At 31.7% G+C, this 27,061-nt stretch overlaps 1 protein-coding gene across 2 annotated transcripts in view; it reads right to left on the bottom strand.

Moving 5' to 3' along the window:
• The window catches only part of LOC115887466 (peptidoglycan-recognition protein SC1a/b-like), a 125,575-nt gene that overhangs the window by 4,754 nt on the left and 93,760 nt on the right, over nt 1-27,061 (bottom strand). Inside the window, exons 3-4 of one of the 2 annotated variants that reach the window (XM_030906901.1) lie at nt 2,179-2,411; nt 587-828 (exon numbers count right to left, since the gene is read on the bottom strand). In XM_030906901.1, coding sequence (XP_030762761.1) covers nt 587-828; nt 2,179-2,411 — 475 coding nt within the window. Of the gene's footprint in view, nt 1-586; nt 829-2,178; nt 2,412-6,814; nt 7,763-27,061 lie in introns of those variants that run through there. The other variant, XM_030906902.1, reaches the window with a different exon arrangement.

Raw genomic sequence — 27,061 nt, 5'->3', positions numbered from 1 at the left:
GGGTATGGTCGCGGGTGTCGGCGGTACTACCCTCCTCGTCGAGAGACAGAATTAGACTCTGTATATTTACTAGTTTCTTGGTGCAGAAACTTATCTTTTTAATACACTGGCGCGTGAAACCTGAACCGTAATAGGGTACCATCGCGGGTCTGGGCGGAACTACCCCTTGTCGGTGAGAGACTGTGTTAGACTCTTTCTTTTTACACCCGCAAAATGGTCAGTTGTCCCGGATGGTACGTGATGTACGTGACCATTTTGCAGCCACATTTTCTTCTGGGAATCATACTTTCATCGTGACTTTCTCTTCGTATTTTAGGGTGTTATTTAGATTTTGTTGGCGGGAATTTCCGAAGGAGTATATTTTTATAGGTTGCTTTCTTCGCAACAATATAGGGTGTTCCATTAAAAAAAATCATCCCGATCCACTCACGCTTTTTTGAGCCACCCTGTGAAAGTTAAAATATTTTCCTGTAATACATCCTCGTACATACTTTAGGTCTGCACTTAAACAAAATTCCCAATTTTTTTTATTTTAGGAGCTACAGATGCCCGACGCACTATTGCCGGACCCTGTATAAATACTTACATCCACTCGTTTTGTACATCAGGTCCTCTTCCAACGTACACATTTCCATCTCCACCGATCAAGTAGTTCCATGCCAGGTCGACCATATCTTGTGTTCCCACTTGCCAAATCTGAAGGCCTAAAACCATACCGGCACAGGTTTGGTAGTCCTTGCAGTTAGCCCCAGCTGTGTGCAATATTCGCACTATTTTTAAGGGTCCGTCTACACTGGTAGTGTTTAGAGGTGGCCTGGCTGACCATTCCTACGAGAAATTCAATAGAAAAATGTAAACTATAATAATTTTACAGATGGAGGTTGGAAAATTTGGTATTACAACAGCAAAATAAAACAATAATTCACCACAATACACCAAAACACTGGACGCGCGTTTCTCTAACTATGTTAGCATCATAATTTCAGTTTTAATCATCTGCTGATGATGCTAACGTGGTTAGAATATAATGTAATATTCTTATTCTATTGTGACTACCAAAACACTTTTACTTTTGCACTGGACGCGCGTTTCGCTAACCATGTCATTGTCATCAGCAAATGATTAACACTGACCCTAGTTTGAATCACCTGCTGATGATCGTTAGCAAAACATGCGTCCAATAAAAAAGTAAAAGTGATTTATTAGTGTATTGTGGTAAATTAGTGATTTATTTTGCTATAACAATTTTATTAATACAAATTGGAAAGTTACAAAAGGTTTATTTCGCATAACAATTAATATAAATAATAAATATCCAATGGTTTTTATAATTAATTTAAAAAAAATAAAACAAAGTCAGGTAAGTTGCACCATTTAAACGATAGACGTGATAGACAACCAAGAAGCGGACAGACTCGTCAAAGAGTGTTTAGGGAAGAGACCGTGGCAGATGACCCACCACTTGTGGCCATCAATATACTGAAGGAAGCTATAGAAACTACCATCAAGGCCAAGCAGCAAGAGACGTGACAATACCGTGAGGACTGCGCTACTGCTCGAAGACTGTGGCCAGTGGTAGATAGCAAAATGACAAGACAACTACTAGAGCACAAGAAAAACACAGTACGCATAATTGTAGGCGTCATGCCCCACGGGGGTAAACCTCGTGAGATGGAAGATCTCCAAAAGAAGATCTCCTGCGGAGAGAAAGAAGAAATCATAAAGCATTTGCTGTTCCACTCTCCGGCACTGGAATACCGACGCTTTAAAACTCTAAGGCAATGTTTTTTGGAGGGACTAAAGGAAACAGCAGAAGCCAACATTAGCGACATCGGGAACTTTGGAGATGGTTCTTAAAGAATTTTAACGCAAAAAAAGAATAACCATTAATAAAGGACCTTAATTGTACAACCGTCCCATATACAATTATAGAAGAGAGAAAAAAGTAATATAATTTTATTGTACCAAAGAGCAAGGTTCAGTTGAGCAGATTAGATATCTGCCCTGTGTTCAACTAGTCCAAAATCCCAAAATGAGAGGAAGGTTTGGTACAATAATAACAGGGGTATCGCAATGGGCCCAAGGCCTCAGAGTGGGGGATCAAGAAGAATCCCAAACCCCAGTAACCTAACCTAACCTTGTCATTCCTGAGCCGCCTTTGTCTTGTATTTTACTTACGTTTCTATGTATGATTTGAATTCCATCACCCAGATCGTCATCGTGTCCTACAGTTGCTACCATGGGACTTGAGGGGACAGCAGAAAAATCCACAGCATAGTAAATAAGTATGGAGGTGCATACCAAGGAAACAATCACCAGGATTCCTAACCAAATTTGAAAGGACCTCTCATTGAGCAGCTCTCGCAAACGTTTCGGCTTCTGCACAGTGACATCTGCGTCGATGGTTTGAGCTGCAAGAATATGTATTAAAGCGTGAATTCAAGAAATAAGAGGATGAGCAATCTTATGGGCAATTTCGTGGCACAAAACCCGTCCGAGATGTAGCTGGCGCGGCGTTACGAGATTTAGTTTAGCTCTGCGCTGCTGCGCGCTGATAGTCCTTTACAGCGCAGCGGATAAAGAATGCTGTACCGTAGCTCTGCTTTCAGTCGACAGAGTGGGTGGTTGCCCGAGACAGTGTTGTCAGAACTACGGATTAATCCGTAGATTTACGGATTTTGGATACAGTACGTTAATAATACGGATTTTCTATCATTAAACTATTTAATATAGTATTATATGATTAAACCAAAAACGGAGCTAGAGTTGGCTTGGAAAATGAAGATTGCTGTTATTTCATATGTAAAATATTATGGCAAATAAATGACTTTTTTCGATCATACGAAATATTCAGTACCTATAAAAGAACTTTTATTTTTGTTGTTTATTCTATGTTTAACACGAATAAATTTTCAATACATAAACGCGGATTTTTCATACAAAGACATTTTCGTCAAACGTATTACAGATATTACACATTTTAATATAGCAACACTGTCGCTTTCAGTTCCAAACAGTCTTCGATATGCCTTCGCTAGCCGAATTAGAGGAAATGAGTGTTTTATGCGTTGGTCGCAGAACGAGTAAAGGCTCCATCGTACAGCACTTGAGACGTAAGGGGAAATAAAATCAGTCTTTTTACGAAATCGCACATTAGGTTGCGTATCTTCCCAATTCTTTCAATCAACGATTAAAGTATCTAAAAATATTTAGTTCATTCTTCTATCTATTCATCATAATATATTTGTATTATACAAGTTAGTCAAATTTATATGTCATCAAATGATTTTGCTTTGATACTATGTTAAATTACAGCATACGATAGAAAAAAATTGGCGTCAAAGATGGCTGGGGAATGACAGTCATTACTTGTCCTGTACTTTTCTTTATTTTTTAATGTCGCTTACTGCCAGCTGGCTTTAAGAAGGAGGCAATTTATTTTTATATTGAGTAAAAATAATTTTTAAATGGTGTAGTTTAAAATTCGAATTTTTTTTTGGAAAAAGATTTGTTAGTTTGAAAACGGTTCTATACTTTTTTAATCTTGCAGATTAGTTTTTTTATTAGTTTTAATTTTTGAAAATAGCATAATCAGCAGAATCCCCACGGGAGATGGCAAATATTTTTGAAACATCCTGTATAAATTGAAAAGTGAAAAGAATGCAAGTAGTGATCCAGTGATGAATGTAGTAATGAATCTGAACACAAAGCGTAAGCATATAGCATTCGCGAACAGTATGCTTAGGATATTATAAAACATCATAAAAATATACATCAGGGGATGCTTTTTAAATTAAAAGCTAGCTGGTAGTTCATTAACTTAAATTACGATTACTTACTTATTGCTTATTGCTGACCGTGTAGATTGTAGTATTTGCTGGCTACCTTTTTAAGGGCACCATTTACATGGCGAGGAGATATTTAGATATTTTGTTGGTCAGGCAAATTTGTCTTTATATAGATTTAGTTTTGTGTATACATTAAAACCTACAGTATTTTCGTATTATTCAATCCCTATTTATTAAATAGATTAAGAAATATTCCAAATATTTTAATAATTTTACAGTATTTTCAGAATATAGGGTAAACTCATTATTTTGTTGGTTTTGTTTTACATTCTCAGTAAATGCTAAAAGTAGTTATTAAAATTCTTAGAAAGTATATTGTAAATGAAAACGAAAATGTAAGAAAAAACATATAATTAGTTAATTCTAAGTGAATTTCATAATAATAACATGCTGATTTCTTAACAAAGTGTCACAATATGGCATGGCCAGATATATTGTTTCAAATCGCTTGACGTTTAAAGTCATAGGCTACTGGTTAAAATCAGGAAAAATATATTCTTTAAATCTTAATATTAAATAACTTCCATAAAATAACGATTTATTTTAGGTATAGGAACATGTATAATCAAAAAGTAACGAATTGAAAAACCTTTTCATTAGTAGAATAAAAAAATGGGGATTCTATTTGAAAAAAGTGATTTATAATAATTTCTACTTTGACATTCGAACAATTTAATTGTTGAAATAGATAACCACATATATCTTTTCTTTATGCCTTTATGCCGCAGTGGCTGTGGTAATCACTAAATTTGTCGTTTAGGCTATACAATTTTTTTAAACAGGCATTTTTTTTTTATCCAAAAATTTTATATATTTTTTTCTCAAAAACTGTTAATGTTGTCAGATATACAGGGTTGTTCACCACATACGACACGGAGTATTGTAGCTAAACGATTAAATTTTTACAAGTTGTAAGTTTTGGGTTCGTTGAAGGACTATTAGAGCTACAATTTAAAAATATTTTTACAAGATACAGAGTGTCCCAAATAAATAAGAAATATCAAAGTTGTATTTTTTTAAATGGAACACCCTGTATATTATTATATTTTTAATTTCTATGATTAAAATAAAGGTAAATTTGATTAAGGTTTATCACCCTTAAACCTTACCGTTTTTGAAATATTTTCCATTTTGTAAAATTGCAGTAAAAATTTTAAGGCCTCATTTCTCCAAGTGTATCAAAGTTTTTAATAGTAAATATTTATTGAAGTTTAATTATTAATCAGTAATTGTGTCGCAATAATAAAAATAATACTACCTCTTACAGAGTGCCTGAAAATTTATTTTAAATAATTTCCAGCTTTAAATGGCAATAACTTGTTTAATTTAAATGGAACACCCTGTAGATTTTAGGAGAATCAGATGCACAATTTAATTGTCCATCAAATTGTATTACCATTTTTACCTATCCCTTCAAGTTTTCGTAGAAAATGCATTTTCTTATAATTTAGACATCATTTATGAATATAGCCATGGAATATTGACATTTTAGATTGTTTTTAAAGCAACAAATGTACAGGTGCTAAAAACCATTATTTCCGCCAATATATTAATTAATTACATATTTAATTGTGTTAGGTAATAATGTAATGTGGATTTGAAATCAGAAATCAATATAATAATAAGTTATGAAAATGAACGTCTCTGTTGTTATAAATAAGCATCCGTCAAAAAATGAAATAACATTTTTAAGGTGTAACTTTTTACCACACTGTCTAATACACATACAAAATTAAGTTTTTTAGTATTTGGAACAAGTATTATTAATCAACGCAGTCAATTAATGTAGTTTGAATACTGGAATCATATTAATTGGTCCTCTTTTACAAATATTTAAACAATTTTTTTAATGACATAAACGAACTATATCGACATTAGTAGAATGTAGAATGTTTAAGAGGGGAGTTAATCACCGCGACCTTATAGATCTATTGTGTGTTCCCCTTTCTTGAGTTATAACGAGTTATAACTCATCATACAGTCTCAGGGCTTTAAGAAAAGCCAGTATCTGAGACGGCTCCACAGAGGCCAACTCTCCATCCTCGACATCAGATGTACCAAGGTTCATGGCACGAATGGTCGTCGTCTCGGCGCACTCAGTGATAAGGTGTTCTGGTGTTTCCCCATTTTCCCAACAAAATCTGCATTCGCCGTTGTTTCTCAGTTTCAGCCTACTGAGGTGTTCGTTGAGGAGACAGTGTTCTGTTAGAAACCCCGTGACAATCCGAAGATTTTTTTTTACTTAAATCAAGGAAAACCTTTGATTTTTCTCGGTCATAAGTTCTAAGGAACTTTTTCGAGTGTCTTAGACCGTTGGAGGACACCCATTCCAAGTTACGGATGGAGTCTTCCAGATTCTTCAGTTCCGCTTTCAGTTGGTTCCCGTTTGGAAAACAGAACGGTTCTGGTCCAGTTAGTGGAGTGTTCGTCTTTTCTTTTTGCTTTTTCATTGCCTTCTATCCCTTATATCGACATTAGCATCTGTACCCTTCAAAAATTTGTTACATCTTTAAAAATAATCAAAAATGTCAATATTCCATGGGTATATTGATAATTGAGCTCTAAATTATAAGAAAATGCGTTTTTTACGAAAACCTGAAGACATAGTTAAAAAATGATATAATACAATTTGATAGACAATTAAATTGTGCATCTGATTCTCTTAAAATATACAGGGTGTTCCATTTAAATTAAAGAAGTTATTGCCCTTAATAGCTAGTTATTATTTAAAATAAAGTTTTAGACACTCTGTATAAGGTAGTACAATTTTTATTACTGCAACATATATACTGCAACATACGATATTTTTTATTTATTTGGGCTACTCTACAATTTAAAAAATATTTTTAAATTGTAGCTCTAATAGTCCTTCAACGAACCCAAAACTTTTTGCAAAAATCTCAAAGAGTTTAGCTACAATACTCCGCGTCGTATGTGGTGAACAACCCTATAAAGTGTTTGGCATCAAAATTCATAAAATTTTACAGCGAATTTAAATATGTAATAAAAAATGGGGGTTCCTATTTAAAATAAGTAAAGTTGTTGTTAACTTCGGGTATTTCAGGAAGTGCCGTCATATTGAATATGTGTATAGTATGAACTTAATTCTTTAAATTTTTCTATAAATTAATTTCAAAAAAATATAAACTTCCGTTATATCTGAATTTAATTCACTATCATTAACTGTACAAGTTTATTTATTCTTATTAATTTTCTACGTACTAATATAACAAGTTTTAACGCAATTTATAAGACAGAACCCTCATAAAAATTCGGCCACTTTGCTATTTCTTTAGCCACATTGACACCAGGACCGAACAACAAAGGAGATGTTTGCCTCTCACCAACCAATCGAAAATCGTCACTAATTTTTCCCTCACTTAACCCATACTTGATTAAATCTTTGCCTGCTTCAGATGCCCGTTTACTTAACTCTATTTGGTTAAAATCACCGATAAAGCAAATGTTTAAACTCTTCGATCTTAGATGGTTCTCGTTTGTCCAACCCCGTCCAACGTATATACCTCCCTCCAGACCAATCAAGAAATTATAACCAATATCAAAATCTTTTTTAAAAAATTTGTGCTGTATTTTTTGCACAGTCTCTGCACATTCAGTAAAGTTGTGACATTCTTTAGTATAAGAATGACTGATTATAACCAAAGAAATATTATTGGACAAAGGATTCAATTGTCCTTTCTCTGCAAGTCCACCCCAGTTGGATTTAGAATATACAGGGTGAGAAAAAATGAATTCCGTTGTGTTAGGGTTTGTTGGTTGGACAGTAAAAGATTCCTTTAAAATGGTATGTCTCACTATTAAAACGACGACGACAGTGATAAGCAAGGACAGCATAAAAAAGGATATTAAGGTCAATATTGCGCATTTAGTGGATCTTTTTGGTGGCTCGTGGTCTGAAACAAAGAAAAACCTAGTTTTATATTTTTGTTTCTGTATACAAGATGCTAAAAAATTATTGGTATCTCGAAAACCGTAATAGATAGAAGATGGTTGAATTGGGGCAAATTTGAGCTTTAGGATGTTCGCTAACATGCTCAAAAAGTTGCAAAAATTTCAAGGATTGCTGAGTTTTTTGAAAAAAACTTTTTTTTTGAAAATTAATTTTATTTTTTCCTACCGTAACTTTTTAAAAAATCGAAAAATTAATTGCACATTCTCATAGCCACTTTATCCTGAAAGTATTTTTAGATTTTCAAATTAGCTAATAGTTTCGGAGATACATAGGTCAACTTATTTCTTTGAAATACGGACCTGTATTTTTTATATCAGGGTTTGAAAGAATTCAGTATCTTGAGTACAACGATATGCTTTATACTTTATTTTTTTTTGTTTTGAGTACTTTAACAACAATATAAATAACTATTTAATATTAAAATAATTTCAAGTCAAGAAAAATATAATATCCAGGTCAGCAATTTGAAGACATTATTTTTAACTTTTTTTAATTATGAATTTGAAATCTCAATGTGCGATCTAATAATATGAATAATGTTAATCGCAATTATTATAAATAAATCAACTCTACAGACTAGTTTCTAATGTTCGAAAGGATTGCCACCTTCCCATTTCACAAATTTATTTTTCTTTAATTTTATGTACTTATAGCCCTTTCAACAGATCTTCTTATACTTTCGAATGCATTTTATACTCTTTGTTGTAAATATTGACGTGTATTGATTTCGCTTTTACAAATGAAGACTACAGGGGAAAAACGATCTAAGTCACACTTTCTTACTTTTGAGATTTTGAAACTTTAAAGACTAAAGGAAAAAAAAATAAAATGTAGCAAATTTGTTAGATAAAATAAAAGTCGTATTCGCTTGGTTCAATGGAAAAGTGATCCAAGTCCATATGGAATAATTCTGTATGTGGTTACTCCGAGGATTACTCGTGCTGGAATAAAGAGAAAAATATGTTTTTATTCTCATTTTTATTTGGTGGTGCTTTATTGTATTGTTGTTATTATATTTTCTAAATATTTTTTTATTTATTTCTTATTTTTTTCATCATTTTTTTATTAATATTATTAGCATTAGATTATTTTTTACTTAGGAATGGCGATTTATTTCTGATAAAATGAAACTACACTACTAGACAGTTCCCTTATGGTTCCAGTAGAACATTTCCAGAATTTAATTTCTTTGAATTTAAAACTAGTGACACAATAGACATAATCAGACTTCTTTTCTCAGGCAGAAATAAAAGCAATATAGTTTAATTGATATTACTCACCATATCTGCATCCTTTAGATAAGCATTGTTTGACGCCCAAGGCAAATTTGTGTAGTAGTCTTGCAGAGATTCATCTACGAACTTTTTCAAAGATTGTAACTGCTCATACTTGAGTTTGGGCAAAGGAATTAGGTCAGCATAAAGTTGTTGTGGTGCTGAATATAGGTATAGCTATTTTCATTCGTTTTGTATGCGTTGATATGTTTACAAACATTAAATATGGACTTGGATCGGTCTTCCGTGAATTCACGTGGACTTAGATCGCTTTTCCAAAGTATTAATATTTTAATCGCTGATTTTAGTGGACTTAGATTATTATTTCAGCGTTACATTATTCCTATTTTGGAACGGACACTTAATGGATATACGATGGCAGTGATATCTCAATTTTCATTTTATTTGGACTTAGTCCGTTTTTCCCGTGTAGTCTTCAAATGAAGTAAAGTAATAATCCCCGTTCCACAGTAGATGCAGGACCCTCGCTGGCCATTATATTGCTCCACCATTTTTAATCCATCTCTTCTGGGTAAATTATTTTTTTTATTTTAATTTTTTTTTTCTCACTTAATAGCGGTTATGTTAGATGCATTTGCCCAGACATACAGGGTGCTACAAGTTCGAGGTACGAGCATTGGTATCTCGGTAACCGTAATAGATACGAACATGGTTAAATTGGGGCAAAGTTGCGCTCTGGGATGTTCACCAAGATGCCATCAAAAACGTTTTAAAAATTTCAAGCATTGCTGAGTTTTTTTGGAAAAAACGGATTTTTTGAAAAATAAATTTTATTTTTTTCTGTCGTTACTTTTTAGAAAATCAAAAAAACTAATTGCCCATTCTAATAGCCACTTTATTAGGGCTATCTGATAATATTTTTAGATTTTCAAATTAGCTGAGAATTTGTGAGATACAGAGGCCAACTTAATTTTTTTATATACAGACCTGCATTTTTTATTTCAGGTTTTGAAAGAACTCGGTCTCCTGAGTACAATGATATGCACACTTTATACTTTTTTTTGTTTTGGGTAGCTTAACAACAACAAAACTATTTAATTATTTTTTAAAATAATTTCAAGTCCGACTCTGGTTTTTTAAATTATTTAATCTGATTATCTTCATCGCAACAATATTGATCAGCGCGAATTAACATTGAATAAGGAAAACCGAGCCAATTGGAAGATTCAAATAAATAATAATTCAGGTCAGCAATTTAAAAATATCATTTTTAACTTTGTTAATTGTCCTAATAAAGTGGCTATGAGAATGTGCAATTAGTTTTCTGATTTTCTAAATAGTAACGACTGGAAAAAATAAAATTGATTTTCAAAAAGAAATCAAAAACTCAGCAATCCTTAACATCCAAAAGCCCAACTTTGCCCCAATTTAACCATGTTCGTATCTCTTACGGTTACCGAGATACCAATGCTCGTACCTCGAATTTGTAGCACCCTGTATAGTCAAGAGCCACTGCATTGGTCGTCTAGGAGAAACAACTTGTCGTATAACTGCTACGGTGCTTAGAATAACAGCTTTCTGCATCCATGTGATGTTGTATTTGGCAATTTATATTATATTTATTTTATATTATTTTTTATTACTTTATTGTATTTGATTTTCCTAATTCAATATTTTACCACATTACGGTTAACGAGATACCAATGCTTGTACCTCGAATTTGTAGCACCCTGTATATTAAAATACATAAATAATACAAGGTTGTTCACCACATACGACACGGAGTATTGTAGCCAAATAATTAGATTTTTACAAATTGTAAGTTTTGGAGTCGTTGAAGGACTATTAGGGCTACAATTTAAAAATATTTTTACAAGATACAGAGTGTCCCAAATAAATAAAAAATATCAAAGTTGTATTTTTTTAAATGGAACACCCTGTATATTATTATATTTTTAGTTTCTACGATTAAAATAAAGGTAAATTTGACTAAGGTTTATCACACTTAAGCCTTACCGTTTTTTAAATATTTTCAATTTTGTGAAATTGCAGTCAAAATTTTAAGGCTTCATTTCTCCAAGGGTATCAAAGTTTTTAATACTAAATATTTACTGAAGTCTATTTATTGATCAGATATTTAGTTGCAATAATAAAAATAATACTACTTCATACAGAGTGTCTAAAAATTTATTTTAAATTATTTCTAGATTTAAACGGCAATAACTTGTTTAATTTAAATGGAACGCCTCGTATATTTTAGGAGAATCAGATGCGCAATTTAATTGTCTATCAAATTGTATTATACCACTTTTTATCTATCCCTTCAAGTTTTCGTAGAAAATTCATTTTCTTATAATTTAAACCTCATTTATCAACACACCCACGGAATACTGACATTTTAGATTGTTTTTAAAGCAATAAATCTACAAAATATACAGGCTAGTAATATTATCGTTTTTAGCAAAATGATAATATTACTAGCCCATTTGTATGCACAAAGAAAATTATTTAAATCTTTATAAAAGAGTATACCATTAATTTAATAGACCACCATTATTTCCGCCCAAATACTAATTAATTACATACTTAATTATGTTCGTTAATAAATTATTCTAAATAAATGTGGATTTGAATCAAAAGTCAATATATATATATAAGTTATGAAAATGAATGTCTCTGTTGTTATAAATAAGCATTTGTCAAAAAATGAAATATCATTTTTAAGGTGTTAGTTTTTACCCCACTGTCTAATACACATACAAAATTCAGTTTTTTAGTATTTGGAGTAATTATTATTAATCAACGCAAACAGTCAATTTAATGTAGTTTGAATACTGGATTCATATTAATTGGTTCTCTGTAACAAATATTTAAGCAGTTTTTTTATTTTTTAATGAAATAAACAAACTATATCGAATCGACAATATTAATACCTGTACTCTTTAAAAATTTGGTATATCTTTAAAAATAATTTAAAATGTCAGTATTCCATGGGTATATTGATAAATGAGTTCTAAATTACAAGAAAATGCATTTTCTACGGAAACTTGAAGAGATAGGTAAAACATGGTATAATACAATTTGATAGACAATTAAATTGTGCATCTGATTCTCATAAAATACACAGGGTGGTCCGTTTAAATTAAACAAGTTATTGCCGTTTAAAGCTAATAATTATTTAAAATAAAATTTTAGACACTCTGTATAAGGTAGTATAATTTTTATTATTGCAACACAATAACTGATCAATAAATAAGTTTCAGTAAATATTTAGTATTAAAACCTTTGATACCCTTGGAGAAATGAAGCCCTAAAATTTTGACTGCAATTTCACAAAATTTAAAATATTTCAAAAACGGTAAGGTTTAAGTATAATAAACCTTTATAAAATTTACCTTTATTTTAATCGTACAAACTAAAAATGTAATAATATACGGGGGGATCCATTTAAAAAAATTCAACTTTGATATTTTTTATTTATTTGGGACACTCTGTATCTTGTATAAATATATTTAAATTGTTGCTCTAATAGTCCTTCAACGAACCCAAAACTTACAATTTGTAAAAATCTAATGGTTTAGCTACAATACTCCGTGTCGTATGTGGTGAACAACCCTGTATACGTATAATGGTGTGTATATTCACAATAGTTTTTACGTACCTATTTTTATTATTATATTTTATTATTAAACTGGCTTTCATAATAAATACAAAAAGAAAACTTAAAGTAAGTTGAAGGATAATTTTTGAAATTTTAGGCAATTTATATTTGAATTACATATACCTTTATGTGCTATAGTGAGCAAAAAACAATTTTTAACTGAAAATACAATATCGAAAAAGAAAAATCGAAATGTCTTAAATACGGGCCGTAATAACGCATCCCCCACAGAACCACATCTATCTCGAATTTGTGATTTGGAGAAAAATTATTGATAAAACTACTTTTTATTTATTAATATGGAGGGGAGGGATGGGACCAGCGTAAAACAAAACGCAATGAAGAAGAATTGTAAACTCAGTTAACAATGACCACCAAAAAGAGACAACAAAGTAATTGTGAGATTTTTGAATGTCCGGAGTGCGGAAGAAACATAACATCACGTATGGGGCTTTTCAATCACAGAAAAGCTCATGAAATTAAACGCCTTGCGTGACCATCTTCTGATGCATGTTAAATACTCTCAGCGATTATTGGCAATGATGATGATGATGTTTAGGGAAAATAAGAGATAAAAGTTACTTAAACAAAAACGTAAAGATGCAAGCTTATCATGAGCTTGCATCCTTGCCAAACCAAACTTTTTAACAAGAATTTGAAATATTCATTCGCAGATAATTTTTAAAATTTCTCATTTTTTTCAGGAAGTTCACGAAGTAAGGATATAATTTTTGTTTTTTTTTATCCACTTAGATCGACTTATATTTTTGATATATTTTTTTTAATTTCTAGCATACAGAAACCCAATAAGGCTACTTTTTTCGTTCTCCATCTCGAATTTTTTACCGAAAATCTACCGAGATTTTATACGAGTTTCAATCCCTTCAAAATTTGAGAGAATTTGCAACTAACTAACCGATTTATCCCTTCACAGATGAATTCTTTGTATATGTATCAATGACTAGCTTAAAATACCAATTACTTGCAAAATAACAATGCCAGTTACTAGATAGGTATGCCAATAACTAGCAAAATGACAATGCTGCAAAAACAATAAAAAAAGCAAACATTTCCGATTGAAAACAAAGAAAACTGGATATTGTTTCATTAAAATTAATTATAGTAGAGTAGATTAACAAGATCCGGACAAAGAAAATATAATAATTACAGATTCAGTTAGAAAAAATATAATCGTATGTCTTTAAATTGCCAATAATTGGATGGTTTACACTAAATATTAAATAAAATACCTGAAAGCCCATCGATTATTTTTTTCTGTCTCTTAATTAGATCATCCTGTGCTTTTATCAGATTCCCATAATATTCAATATTAATTTCACGAAATTCCATTCCATTTAGTTTATACGGATATTTATGATTATCGAGACCGTCAAAATTCACTGGCTCCATGTTTGAAATTCAAAGAAGCACTGATGTCAATAGTTTATCATTACAGAATTTAATTTTTAACCGAAAACATAAATATTGGGAAGTCCCATTTTACTTAAGCCGGTCCTACACGATGCGTTCAACGTTGGTTCCAACATTGTAACCAACATTTGACACATTTTTCGGCATATTGCAATTGGCAATTGTGTCTCCTACACGATGGGGTGAACGTTTGTTCTAGCATTGAGCGTAAAGTTAGCACTACATTTGTAGAAATGTAGTGCAAATAATGGATAATATAATAAATGATAACTTTTTGTTGCGCAAAATTGTTGCAACGAAAAGAAATAGTAGATGGTGGATGGCTATATGCTGTCTTTAAATGAAATCAGAAATTAGTCGTTCCCAAAAATGAAAAGTATCACTTTCGGTAAACTTGTTAGAGAACTTATTATCTTGGGATTAACTCGATAAGTAATTTCAGATACAATGAGTAAGAAATGATTGCCGATATATGAAACAAAAAATAATCAACAACAGAATATAGAACACGCTAAGCTCTACACAACCCCGAGAACAAGCAAGAAGCAAGGCTTTAGAAGCGGTTTCGCCTTTATAGTTCGGTTTTGCCTTTATAGTTAGCCTTTATAGACTGAGAAGGCTTTCGACTCAATATACTAAGGCAATTATAGAAGCTCTCAGTACAAAGAAGCCAAAGCAAGAGTAATGATAGATAAAACAACCCCAGAGTTGCCAACTGTTACAGGAGTACGACAGGGGGCCCGATATCACCAAAGCTGTTTACAGCAACACTAGAAGAAATCTTTCGTCAACTGGACTGGATCAACAAAGGAATAGAAATAGACGGGGAATATCTTAACTATCTAAGATTAGCTGATGACGTACCTTAATTGCTAATAATCCTGAAGAACTACAAGCACAAATTAACGAACTAAAACAGCCAGCAATAATGTAGATCTCAAAATGAATTTAGCAAAAACTAAAGTAATGTACAACGAACTAGTAGACAGAAAAGACATTCTAATTAGTAACACAACACTCGAAGAAGTAGAAGGATATACATATACATATTTGGGACATCTAATACAGAGCTGGGTATCTCTACTACCAGAAATCAACAGAAGAATTAAGTTAGCATGGTGTTCTTATGGAAGAAACTCAATCATATTTAAATCTCGAGTGCCACTTTATCTAATGAAGAAAACATTCGACCAATCTGTACTACCAGTCGTGGCCTATGCATACGAAAACTGGACACTTAAAACGGACATTATAAGGAAACTGCAGGTCGCACAACGCTCAATGGAACGAACTTTGCTGGTAATAACCAAGAATACCGTAAAATAATACAGTGGTTAAGACAAAAGACCTAGGTAGTTGATGTCATCCACAGAAATCAATCCTTCAAGTGGTAATGGAGTGACAACAGATGGATCGCAAAAATTACAACAGGAATTAAAAGACCCACAAGAAACCCAAATCTGATATGGGATCATGGTATTAGAAAGTTAGCAGGGGTACCTTGGGCCCGCATAGTCAACAATAGACAACAATGGCCCCAACTACAAAAGAGAGTATCTAAATATGTAAGGGAGGCTACATCATAATTGGAAATGGTTGAATGAAGTGAGAATTAAGTGAAGAATTATTATTATGATGATGATGGAGAAACAAACCTTCTGGAAAATATGAACATGTTTGTAGGTTTTCTGCAGTATGACATTAAACGCAAGACTGCTACTGATTCTTCGTAAAATAGTAGGAGCGTACCAAACGATGCTTCCAACGTTGGAAGTTCCTTACTAAAAATTACTACCAAGAGACGGTATATGTCCAATGTTGTATATGTTACACTGAAAGTCGGAAATTCAGTGATTGTTAACATTCACTAGGAAATGCTAGCAATTACGTATTGGACCAGTGAATGTGGTACTTTAAAGAGATTTGTCAACTTTTCCTAGTAATTTCTAACATTTACTAATGGTTGTCAGTAAAAGTTATTCTATTGTACAGGGAGAGTGTGGTGAGGAAGAATGTTGGTGGAAGTTAGAACAAATAAAACTTTTAAGAATATTGGATCACCTCAATATTCAAGCTGATCCAGATATAATCCAGATCCAGGTAAATTGTCATTTTAAGACAATTTACTGTTTTAGTATATTTATTAAAAATTGTAGAAAATAACGACATAACTTTCGAAATATTAAAAGGGAAACGATAGAATATATTTTAAAGCGTACAAAACAATTAAAAAAAACATTCATAAATATAATATTATATTTATTTTAATTTTTATTATATTTATTTAAATTAAATATAATATTATTATTATTCGTACAAGGTTTTTTAATAAAGTTCTTTATCGTGGATAAACTAAAGTATGCCCGAATTTTCTTCAACCGGAGTTATTAGTTTTTTCTAACCCGCTACTTCAAGCATATCAAAACATTCATAGTCACTAGGTTCCTTAATATCTTTTTATCTTGAACACTTAACTTTTGCTTTCTCTTCATTATATTGCAAAAATGAAAAACAAGCACTATTACATTCTAGCGAGTGCCTAGTTCACCTTAATTTTTCACAGAAAATTTCTTCCATAGAGGAAATAAAATACCTCAAAGCACTTTACATCGATAACAAAACAATTATACATAACCACAAAAAACAAAGCGAATTTACGCCAGATGTCTGTCAACATTGCCAACGTTTAGCCCAATTTAATGTTATCCTTATATTGCCTATTATTTAACTTATCCTTGTTTATCCTTATATTTTAGAACATGTGGCAATCGCACTAACTTAATCTTTCAATCCCACTGCTATCGTCCAGGGAATGCCAGTAAAATGCCATTCACAGTAAAAGTTGGTTTTAAAAATAGCTGTTGAACTTTTACTGGCGTAGTCTTAGCCAATCAGTGAATGTGAGCTTTCACTAGTCATTGTTAACAATCACTGATTTTCAACTTTTACTGTAACATATACATGGATTTCATCTCTGTATGCCTACACTATGTGGCCAATGTTCGTGTGTTCAACGTTGGAAGGTGTTTACCACATCGTGTGGGACCGTCTTTAACAAGAACAGTAATTGCTCTTGCATTTGCACTAATATTAAAAAAAAACATTAATATAATTTTAGAGCTGGAGGAGAAAATTTGTAGATCGTTTCAAGGAATGAGAAAATATATCGATATTTTTGGGTCGGACTGTGCTTTAACCTGATATCATATCAAATTAGGTATACAGTTTCGTCAGAAACAGGACAATGTTTGGATATTTTTCCGCCATGCGCCAACGAGAAATACAGACTCAAATATATTCGACAATTTGGCGTTTAAAATTTACAGTACTTTGTAGCTTATACTCAAGAGTTACAGCTATTTTAGATTTTTCAGGACAATTTCAGGACAGAGCATTGTACCGGGCTCTACAACTGAAAGCGGAACTGAAAAAACCTGGAAGACTCCATCCGTAACCTGGAATGAGTACCCTCCAACGGTCTAAGACATTTGAAAAAGTTCATCAGAACTTACGACCGAGAAAATTCAAAGATTTTCCTAGATTTAAGTAAGAGCAATATTCGGATTGTCACGGAGTTTCTAACAGGACACTGTCTCCTCAACGAACACCTCAGTAGGCTGAAGCTGAGAAACAACCGCAAATGCAGATTCTGTGTGGAAAATGGGGAAACACCAGAACACCTTATCACTGATGTCGAGGATGGAAAGCTGGTCTCTGTAGAGCGGTCTCAGATACTGGCTTTTGTTAAAGCCCTGAGACTGAATGATGAGTTTTAACGAGTTATAACTCAAGAAATGAGAACACACAATAGACCTGTAAGGTCGCGGTGATTAACTACCCTCCTAAACATTCTACATTCTATATTGTACCAGGTGTCTCACTAAGAATGACTTTTGGCTATGTCAAAAACTGTGAGCAGTGGATATATGTGGCAGTTTGATATTTTATACGTTTAAACCCTTACAGTAATTACTTCATTGCCCAAGCATTCAAAATATACAGCAATGGTATCAACTGTTTCTTCAGGTAATGGAGGTATTTTGAAGAAGCAATCAATTGACGCAAAATGCTCTTGAGGCAATCAACATTTTGATCTAGTAACGCTTCATCAAACATCATAATAATTTTTCATTTTTGATGCTGATCAAAATTTCACCTTAAAAGTTTAAAAATTTCAAGTACTTGAAAAAAAAGTTATATAATATTTATATTATATTCGTGATTGCGTTTTTATTAATTTGATATTATTAGATTTTCTCTTTGAAGATCTTTGTATATCTTTTGCTTTACCATCTGTAGTATGGATTCCAGAACACCGTTTATGAATACGGTGTATGAACACCGTTACTCTGATATTATATCAACTCGATAATAAAAAAACAATTCTACATTTTATACGTTTTTATTATATAAATACTTAAGTATTATCATATACATACTAACAATTATTTTATACCGTACATTTCGTGATGTTTTCATTAAGTTAGTTTTATATTTTTGCTTTCATTCCTCTTTCATTCTTCATAGGTACTAAATTTGTTGACAAAAATTGAATAACAAATATAATCTTATTTAATAATTATTTTGCCTTTTACGAATCTTTATTATGTTTATAATCTATATACATTTTCTATATTACAGTTCTTAATGAGTCTATATATTATAATGAATCTTATACCTATACTACAATACTGTATTGTTTTATACAAGGTGAGGGCAAATATTTTTAGGGCTACTATACATATTTCGATCTGAGAAACACGATTATATTAATGAAAATATGGAATTTTTTTAGAAATTTTTTAGTTTTCAGTAAAAAACGTAATTTCTTCATAATATGGCAACATAAGTAGTGAATTAAATTTACAAAAAAGAAAACCCAGAAAAGATCCAGCAGTGGTTCTCAAAATTTAAGAAAAAAATATTTTTTTTTAGAATTTCCAAAGTAAAATAACTCTTATTGGAAAAACGGTAAAGAGAAAATATGTTTCTTTTATCGAGATCTACCAGCCCTGAAAATATTTGCACTTATTTAAGACTCACCCTGTATAGCTAACACTTTCGGAAATATTAAAGCACATTATATTGATATGTTTAATTATTTTTAAAAATGTTATGGCTTAATGGGCAGTGGCATTTTCTTATTATTTGGTATTAAGCGAGTCTTAATGTCTATTTTCTAATTACTTTTTTTTGTATAAATATTACATATAGTCACAGATAAAGTCATCATATGAGCGAGCATTTAACTAAATATTATACCGGGTGTTTCTCAAAACTGGCTTATCCTTATAACATTTTTATTTTTTCAGAGACAAAAACGAGATTTGGTATATTAGTATATGACATAAATTAATTAGGATTGATTGACGTGTTCAATTGTTTTCCGTCACTTCCTGTTTCACCGGAAATTACTACAATTTTTGATTTTTATACGACACCCTCGGTATTTTTTTACTTTCTTCGATAGAAAATAATACTTTTGATATTTTCGCTTAATTGGTACATGGCACATGTTTTTTTGAAACACCCTGTATATCAATATCTTGATAGCTATCCCTTTTCTTTTAAGTCTAGAACTTTTTAAACTGCCAATATGACAGTTATGCCAAATTAATCTTTTCGTGATTTTCGTCATGGAACCTACAATTTTTTCAATAAGTTAAAAATCATAATTTTTCATGTACCAAACGTTTTTTAAAGCTAGAGTCTATACAGGGTGGTCCGAACTGTATTCCGGAAACTTCGGCAGTATATTCTGCAGATAAAAATAAATAAAAAAGTTCGTATAAATGTATGTCCTAAAATGCTTAGTTTCGGAGATACAGGGTGTAGAGGTTTCATTTTTATTTCGATTTTTTCCAAATAATTTCTAAAGTAACGTCAATATTTGGATGAAAATACGTGTCTGGGAGTTTTTTGGTATGAGCAATTTGATTTTGATATCAATAGGACTCCTATTTGTAGGGGGCGCCACCTACATCTGTTTTAACTGTTTTGAAGAGTAATAACTTTTCGTCCACACCTGCATAAAACTACTCAGTCAAAAAATATAAATTTTCGTGACTTTTTACGTAAAAAATGTCTCTGGGTAAAAATCACTACGAGCAACCGTTCTCAAAATATTTCGAATGGAAATAGTCAATACATACATGTCATTATTGACAAAACAATAAACACGCGTTGAGTAGATAGTTACTTGACTGAAATAATAAATTTGGGAAATTTTTATTTTTTTAAATTAATCATAAACTTTTTTCTAAAAAATGATGATAAAACAGTTTCTGTTCAACATTTGGTACAAAAACATTTCAAATTTATGATTTCAATATAATAACTATTTAGTCAAAATGTTTAATTTATGTCAGTGATGACAGGTATTGATAATTTCGATTCCAAATATCTCGAGAACCATTACTCGTAGCGATTTTTAACAAGACATTTTTTTAAGTAAAAATTGTTGTAAATGTATATTTTTGACTCAGTAGTTTTATACAGGCACGGACGAAAAGTTATTGCTCTTTAAACAGTTAAAACACATGTACGTGGCGCCTCCTACAAATAGGAGTCATATTGACATCAAAATCAAATTTCTCATATGAAAAAAACTCCCAGACACCAATTTTCATCCAAATATTGACGTTACTTCAAAAATTATTTGGCAAAAATCGGAATAAAAATGAAACTTTTACACCCTGTATCTCCGAAACTAAGCATTCTAGGACATACATTTATACGAACTTTTTTACTTATTTTTATCTGCAGTATTCTGCAGATTTCTCTGCAGTATTCTAATATGCTGCCGAAGTTTCCGGAATACAGTTCGGACCACCCTGTATATGCAGATGTAATAAAGTATTCTTATTCTCAATTTTCAACCATGGATAATTAATATTGGTGAAGTCTAGATTTGGAATTCGAGACGCTGGTGTATAATACACAATGGAATATACAGGGTGTGCCAATATTTTGTGGACATATAACTAGTATATATTTTTGGAATCAAAATACGATCATTGGACACAAGTTACTTCTATACAAAAGTGCGTTTGTTCGTTAGAAGGCACCAATCTTCATCTGATATTATCTTCTACACGTCGTACGCGACGCGAAGTACGGACTTAGGCTGTGATTATAGTGGAGCGGCGAGGAAAGAGGGTAGCGACGAGGAAAGAGGATAGCGGCGCGGTAAACGGCGAGGATAGCGTTACAAAACTTATAGTAAAAACGGAGAAGATAGAGCAAAAATTGTGCGACATATTTTCCTGTAGCAATTCGACAATAGTCCGATTAAGTAATCGAAAGCTAAAGCTCTTACCGAAAATACGGCTGCTAAATTTTGTATCTTGCATAATTATTCCCAGCAAAGAAGAATTAGGAGATGGTCTGTTTATCCCGCTAATAGAGACCAAAGAGAAAACGGAGAGTTTAGTCGTCTTTATTTTAAATTGAGACTATATGAGGAGAAGTTCAGACAGTAGTTGTCTAGTATATATCTATTATGATGATTCTTGTCTTTTTGGTCCCATAAAGCCCTTCATTGATACACTAAACCAATCAGTACTTCTGCCATGGTGAACGTCTAGGAGATAACAAAAACACATTTATTTCCTCGGTCTTTCTATACCTCAGGTGGCTACGAACTTATACGAATGTTGACGATCCCTCCTGACCGCGATCCTCGACGGTATTAAAAACAAACATTTTTGTTTCTCTTAGCACCGCTATCTGTACCGCCTTCCTCTACTCTCGCCTCGCCGCTTTCACTATACACACCTGCATATGAATACATAAGTTCGATTAAAAGAGGACGAACCGCGCCGCTAACCTCTCCGCTATCCTCTATCCTCGCCGCTCCAGTATGTTCTCAGCCTAAGTCTGCGATTATAGTGGAGCGGCGAGGATATAATCGCCGCTCCACTATAATCCGCAGACTTGCTGAGAACATAGTGGAGTGATGAGGAGAGCGGCGAGTAAGCAGCGCGACGTCGCGTCCAAAACAAACCTGTGAAGACAAGTACGCGTGAACCATAGATTTATGAAGTTAAAGATGTAGCAAAGACCACTGCGCATCCTGCCAGTTTCCCACTCCAGGATTCCAAGCGCTCGGACCAATGAATAACATTTATTTGAATAACGCGCCGACTGGGGCCGATGAGCTGTCAACCGACTCTATTTTCTGCCATTTTCGTTGTGTCAGCTGTGTGTTTTACAGTCGTTCTAGTGGCTTTGTTTGTGTTTAATTTGGACTTACTATTGTTTAAAAATGCCTAGGTGTGTTGTAAAAAACTGTATTTATAATAAAAGTGCCAATTACTATCGGGATAAGACTGATGTGCATTTATTTCGGTAAGTAATATGAAATTTGATAATTTAAAGTAGCCATGTTGTTTTCTGTTTTAACTTTGTACAGGACAGCATTTAGTACGTTTTCAATTTTTTATTAAATTAATGGAATCCAAATTGATAATTGCAGGAAAATCAGTTACAGTTTTCTAGATTAAGAGAATAATTTCCTTATAAATATATGGAGTTCATTCTCACTTTTATTTCAGATGTTATTGACACGAAACAGTATAATAAATTAGAAATTATTTTAGTTATTAATGTCTGTATATCTAATCTAGATTTTACTTACTATCTTATCTAGCCTTTTACTTTAGCTTTTACTGCATATCTAACCTATACCTGATTTATTTTAGATTTCCTAAAAATAATGAGATGTGGGAGTCTTGGAGAGCAGCTTTGGATTTAAACAAAGATGATATTTTTAAATATTCTCACGTGTGTCATTTGCATTTTAAAGAAGATTCATTTGATAATGAAAAATCACCCTTTTCATTACATTTAAAGAAAACTGCTATACCTATATTGGTAAGTGCTAATTTAGAATATTTTATGTTTCAAAGTAATATGAAATATTAATAAACAGGGAATTTAAAAAAAACTGCTAGTTCATTATAAAATATATATTTTTTATAATTTAGCCTTTGTCACAATACTTTATTATTATATTTTACTATATTATATTTTAAGATTTAAATAAGCGAAATGAAAATTTTTTGAAAGTAGTGGTTACGTGACCACTACATTTTATTTTTTGATCAATTTTTATACATTTTAAGAATATTTATTACTTTTTTTATAGATTACAAGTAACACTTCATGTCGTGCTGCAAGTGAATGTGACCTATCTAGAAAGACCACTGATTCCTTTTGTTCTGAACATGCAAATACAATACAGAGTGTCTCTGTAATGGATTGTAGTTCTCTGCCGTCTACTAGCACAGGTGTTTTTAAGGACAATCTAGAACTACCATATAGACCATCGAGTAGCACTGAACCTTTAGAAAATATGACTTCACCACTTTCATCCATTGCCAAGGATATTGCGGTAAGTCTGGTTACAAATGTAATTTGAATTAGAGATCTTAAGGGGAATATATTGGGAATTGGTCTATATCATGAAAACCATTTTGAACTATCAATATCAAAGTATGCTGGATCGAAAACCGTTTGAACATACAGTACTGCAAAATAATCAACCAAACCCTCAACTGTAATACAGTACTACTGTATAATCAAGAAAAGGAAATGGCGAAAGTGAACTTGGAAATGATGATCGATGACATTCTTCGTATAATTTTTTATATAAAATAACAGTGGTCTTCATATCCAAGCTAACTTTGACACCATTTTTTCAATTGTATTGTATAATTATATCTCAGAAGCTGATTATTTTAGGCATATGATGTTTTAGAAAAAATGTCAGTGTAAGTTTACAGAGAATTAAAATATACTTTAGCACATATGCTATTCAAGTATAAATAAAGATATGTAATAAAAAGCTTTGCTTCTAATATGCAGAATACCTGGATGAACTAAATAAGAAAACATTGTTGATAAAGAACTGTTTTTGACACATACGAGTGTATTACACTAAAAAAAGTTTTAACTGTATATTTTAATAACAAGTACAATTGCTATAAGAAAAACTTTGCCTGTATGTAGGGATGTGAGCAAATTATAAAAAACTAAATACCCCCAAATTTTTCTGACATTGTCATGTTACGGTCAAAATGAAAATGACGGTCACGTCATTTATTTTTATGACACTCTTGTCATTTATTTCTTTGTTCACCTAAATTTATGACGTAAATTTATGATATATATCTCTTTATTTCATTTTTTCTTTGAAAACCCCCAAATTTTTCTGACATTGTCATGTAACGGTCATAATGAAAATGACGGTCACGTCATTTATTTTTATGACACTCTTGTCATTTATTTTTATGACACTCTTGTCATTTATTTTTATGACACTCTTGTCATTTATTTTTTTGTTCACCTAAATTTATGACTTAAATTTATGATATATATCTCTTTATTCCATTTTTTCTTTGAAAACAAATGGACCTTAGTTACTCAGTGTGATATAGCTGTGTTTTGTTTCATTTTTTTTTTAAATATTATTATTTTATTTTAAAAGTATACCTAAGCTATGCCTTTAAGCTTATTTAGTGAACGTAGAACCACTAAGACTGATTTTTGTTTAAGTTTGTTTGTATTTGTTAATATATCTTTATCTTTACTTCCCTAGCGATTTTTTTACATTTAAGGTAAATGACCATAAATGACCGTAAATGACACATAAATGACAATGTCATGTCACAAAAAATAAATTACCATTTTTACATCCCTACCTGAATGTCTGTAAGCATTTTTTTGTTGATTTAACATATTAACAGAATTTATTTTATATTTTGTCGGTTGCATAAAGGCAATCCATATGAATATTTGACATAATGCTTACCATGTTTTAAACTACGGCAATAATTATTAGTTCATAAATATTATTTTCTTACGCTTTGCTAGTAATATTGTTTACTAAACATCAATATACTTTTTCAGGATACTACGCCACGAGAAATGAAATTGACAAAGAAGCTAGTCACAGCTCGAAGAAAAATTAAACGTCTTAGAGCCAGTCTCCAGCATTACAAAAAGAAGTCAGCCACTCTTTCTGATGTCATCAAATCATTATGTGGTAAGGTAACTCCCGAAACTTTGGAAACTTTAGCACAAATAGGTCCTAACGAAGAATTTTTACAGAGGCAAATAACTAAGAAGCACAAATATGGAAATAATTTAAAAGCTTTTTCCCTTACGTTACATTTTTATTCTGTAAAAGCTTATAATTTTGTCAGGAACACTTTTAATTCAGCTCTTCCCCATCCTAAAACAATATCGAGATGGTATAAAAATGTAAATGGGGAAGCTGGTTTTACATTAGAGGTGTTTCAATTATTAAAAAAAAAGGTAGAACATGCCAATCGCACAATTATATGTAGTTTAGTAATAGATGAAATGGCAATTCGCCAACATGTAGAATTTGATGGAGTTCGATACTACGGATTTGTAGATTATGGTATTCAGCTAGAAACTGACTCTAATCCAGTAGCAAAAGAAGCACTGGTATTTATGCTAGTTGGTGTCAACGAATCTTGGAAGCTTCCTCTGGGATACTTCTTAATTGACTCATTAAATGGTTTACAGAAACATAATTTACTAATACAGTGCCTAAAATTACTAAATGAATCGGGTATCCACTTGGTGTCTATCACTTTTGATGGGGCTAGTAACAATATTACTTTGGCTAAACAACTGGGTTGTAATTTTGATTATAAAAATATTAATTCAACATTTGTTGACCCTAACTCTGGGAGAAGAATTGCAGTTTTTTTTGATCCATGTCATATGGTAAAGTTAATTAGGAATACATTGGGTGAAAAAAAAGTTATTATAGATGACAACGGTGGAACAATAAAATGGGATTTTTTAACAGAGTTGTGTAAACTTCAGGATGAAGAGGGTTTGCACTTGGCTAATAAAATGCGAAAATCACATATATTTTATAGCAACCAAAAAATGAAGGTTAAATTAGCCACCCAACTATTTAGCCAATCAGTAGCACATTCTTTGGAATATTGCAATGAAATTTTAAAACTTGAACAGTTTAAAGATTCTGAACCCACAGTAAAATTCATACGCTATATAAACAACTTATTTGATATATTAAACAGTAGAAATTTGCACCAACTTGATTTCAAAAAACCAATCAGTATGCAAAACTTTGAAAAAATAAATTCTTTTTTGTGTGAATTATTAGATTATTTAAAATCATTAAGATTAATGGATGGCAAACTATTGTGCGAAAGCGGCAGAAAAATGGGATTTGTAGGGTTCTTATTTAATATAGAAAGCCTTCAATTTCTTTATAAAAATCTAATTTATGAGAATAATTTACTGTTGTATTTCCCTACCTACAAAATAAGTCAAGATCACATTGAATTATTTTTTGGGCAGATTAGATCTCTGGGTGGTTACAACAACAATCCATCAGCAAAACAATTTAAATCGGCGTATAAAAAAATGATGGTCCATCTTGAATTGAGAGATTCATTTAAAGGGAATTGCATTCCGTTGGAAGCAATTCCAATTTTAACTCCTTCTGAGGTAATTAATAAAACATGTGGTAAAGAACGCATTTCAGAAGTAACCGAAGAAGTAATTGAAGTTGAGGACGATGAAATATTTCACAATGCTTTAAACATAAATATAAATATATCAGAATTTAAAAAAGAGGCCATAACATACATTGCTGGCTTTGTGGTTAAAAAAATAGGTAAAATTTTAAAATGCGAGGAATGTGTCTATTCACTTTCAGGTGACAGGTATAATTTAATAACGTCCTTTATTAATCAAAAAGACAAAGGACAGTACCTCTTTTATCCATCTGAAGATGTTATGTATATTTGTTTAACAACAGAAAAAATTCTTCAGATATTTTTTAACGGTTCAGAAACTGTTATCGATATTAAAAAAATAAATATTAGAGTTTTAAAAATAATAA

Source organism: Sitophilus oryzae, unplaced genomic scaffold, assembly GCF_002938485.1.
Source record: "Sitophilus oryzae breed Bouriz unplaced genomic scaffold, Soryzae_2.0 scaffold_576_pilon_pilon, whole genome shotgun sequence".
NCBI lineage: Eukaryota > Metazoa > Arthropoda > Insecta > Coleoptera > Curculionidae > Sitophilus > Sitophilus oryzae.
The sequence above is the reverse complement of the archived record's forward strand: the minus strand, read 5'-3'. Positions and strand labels throughout refer to the sequence as shown.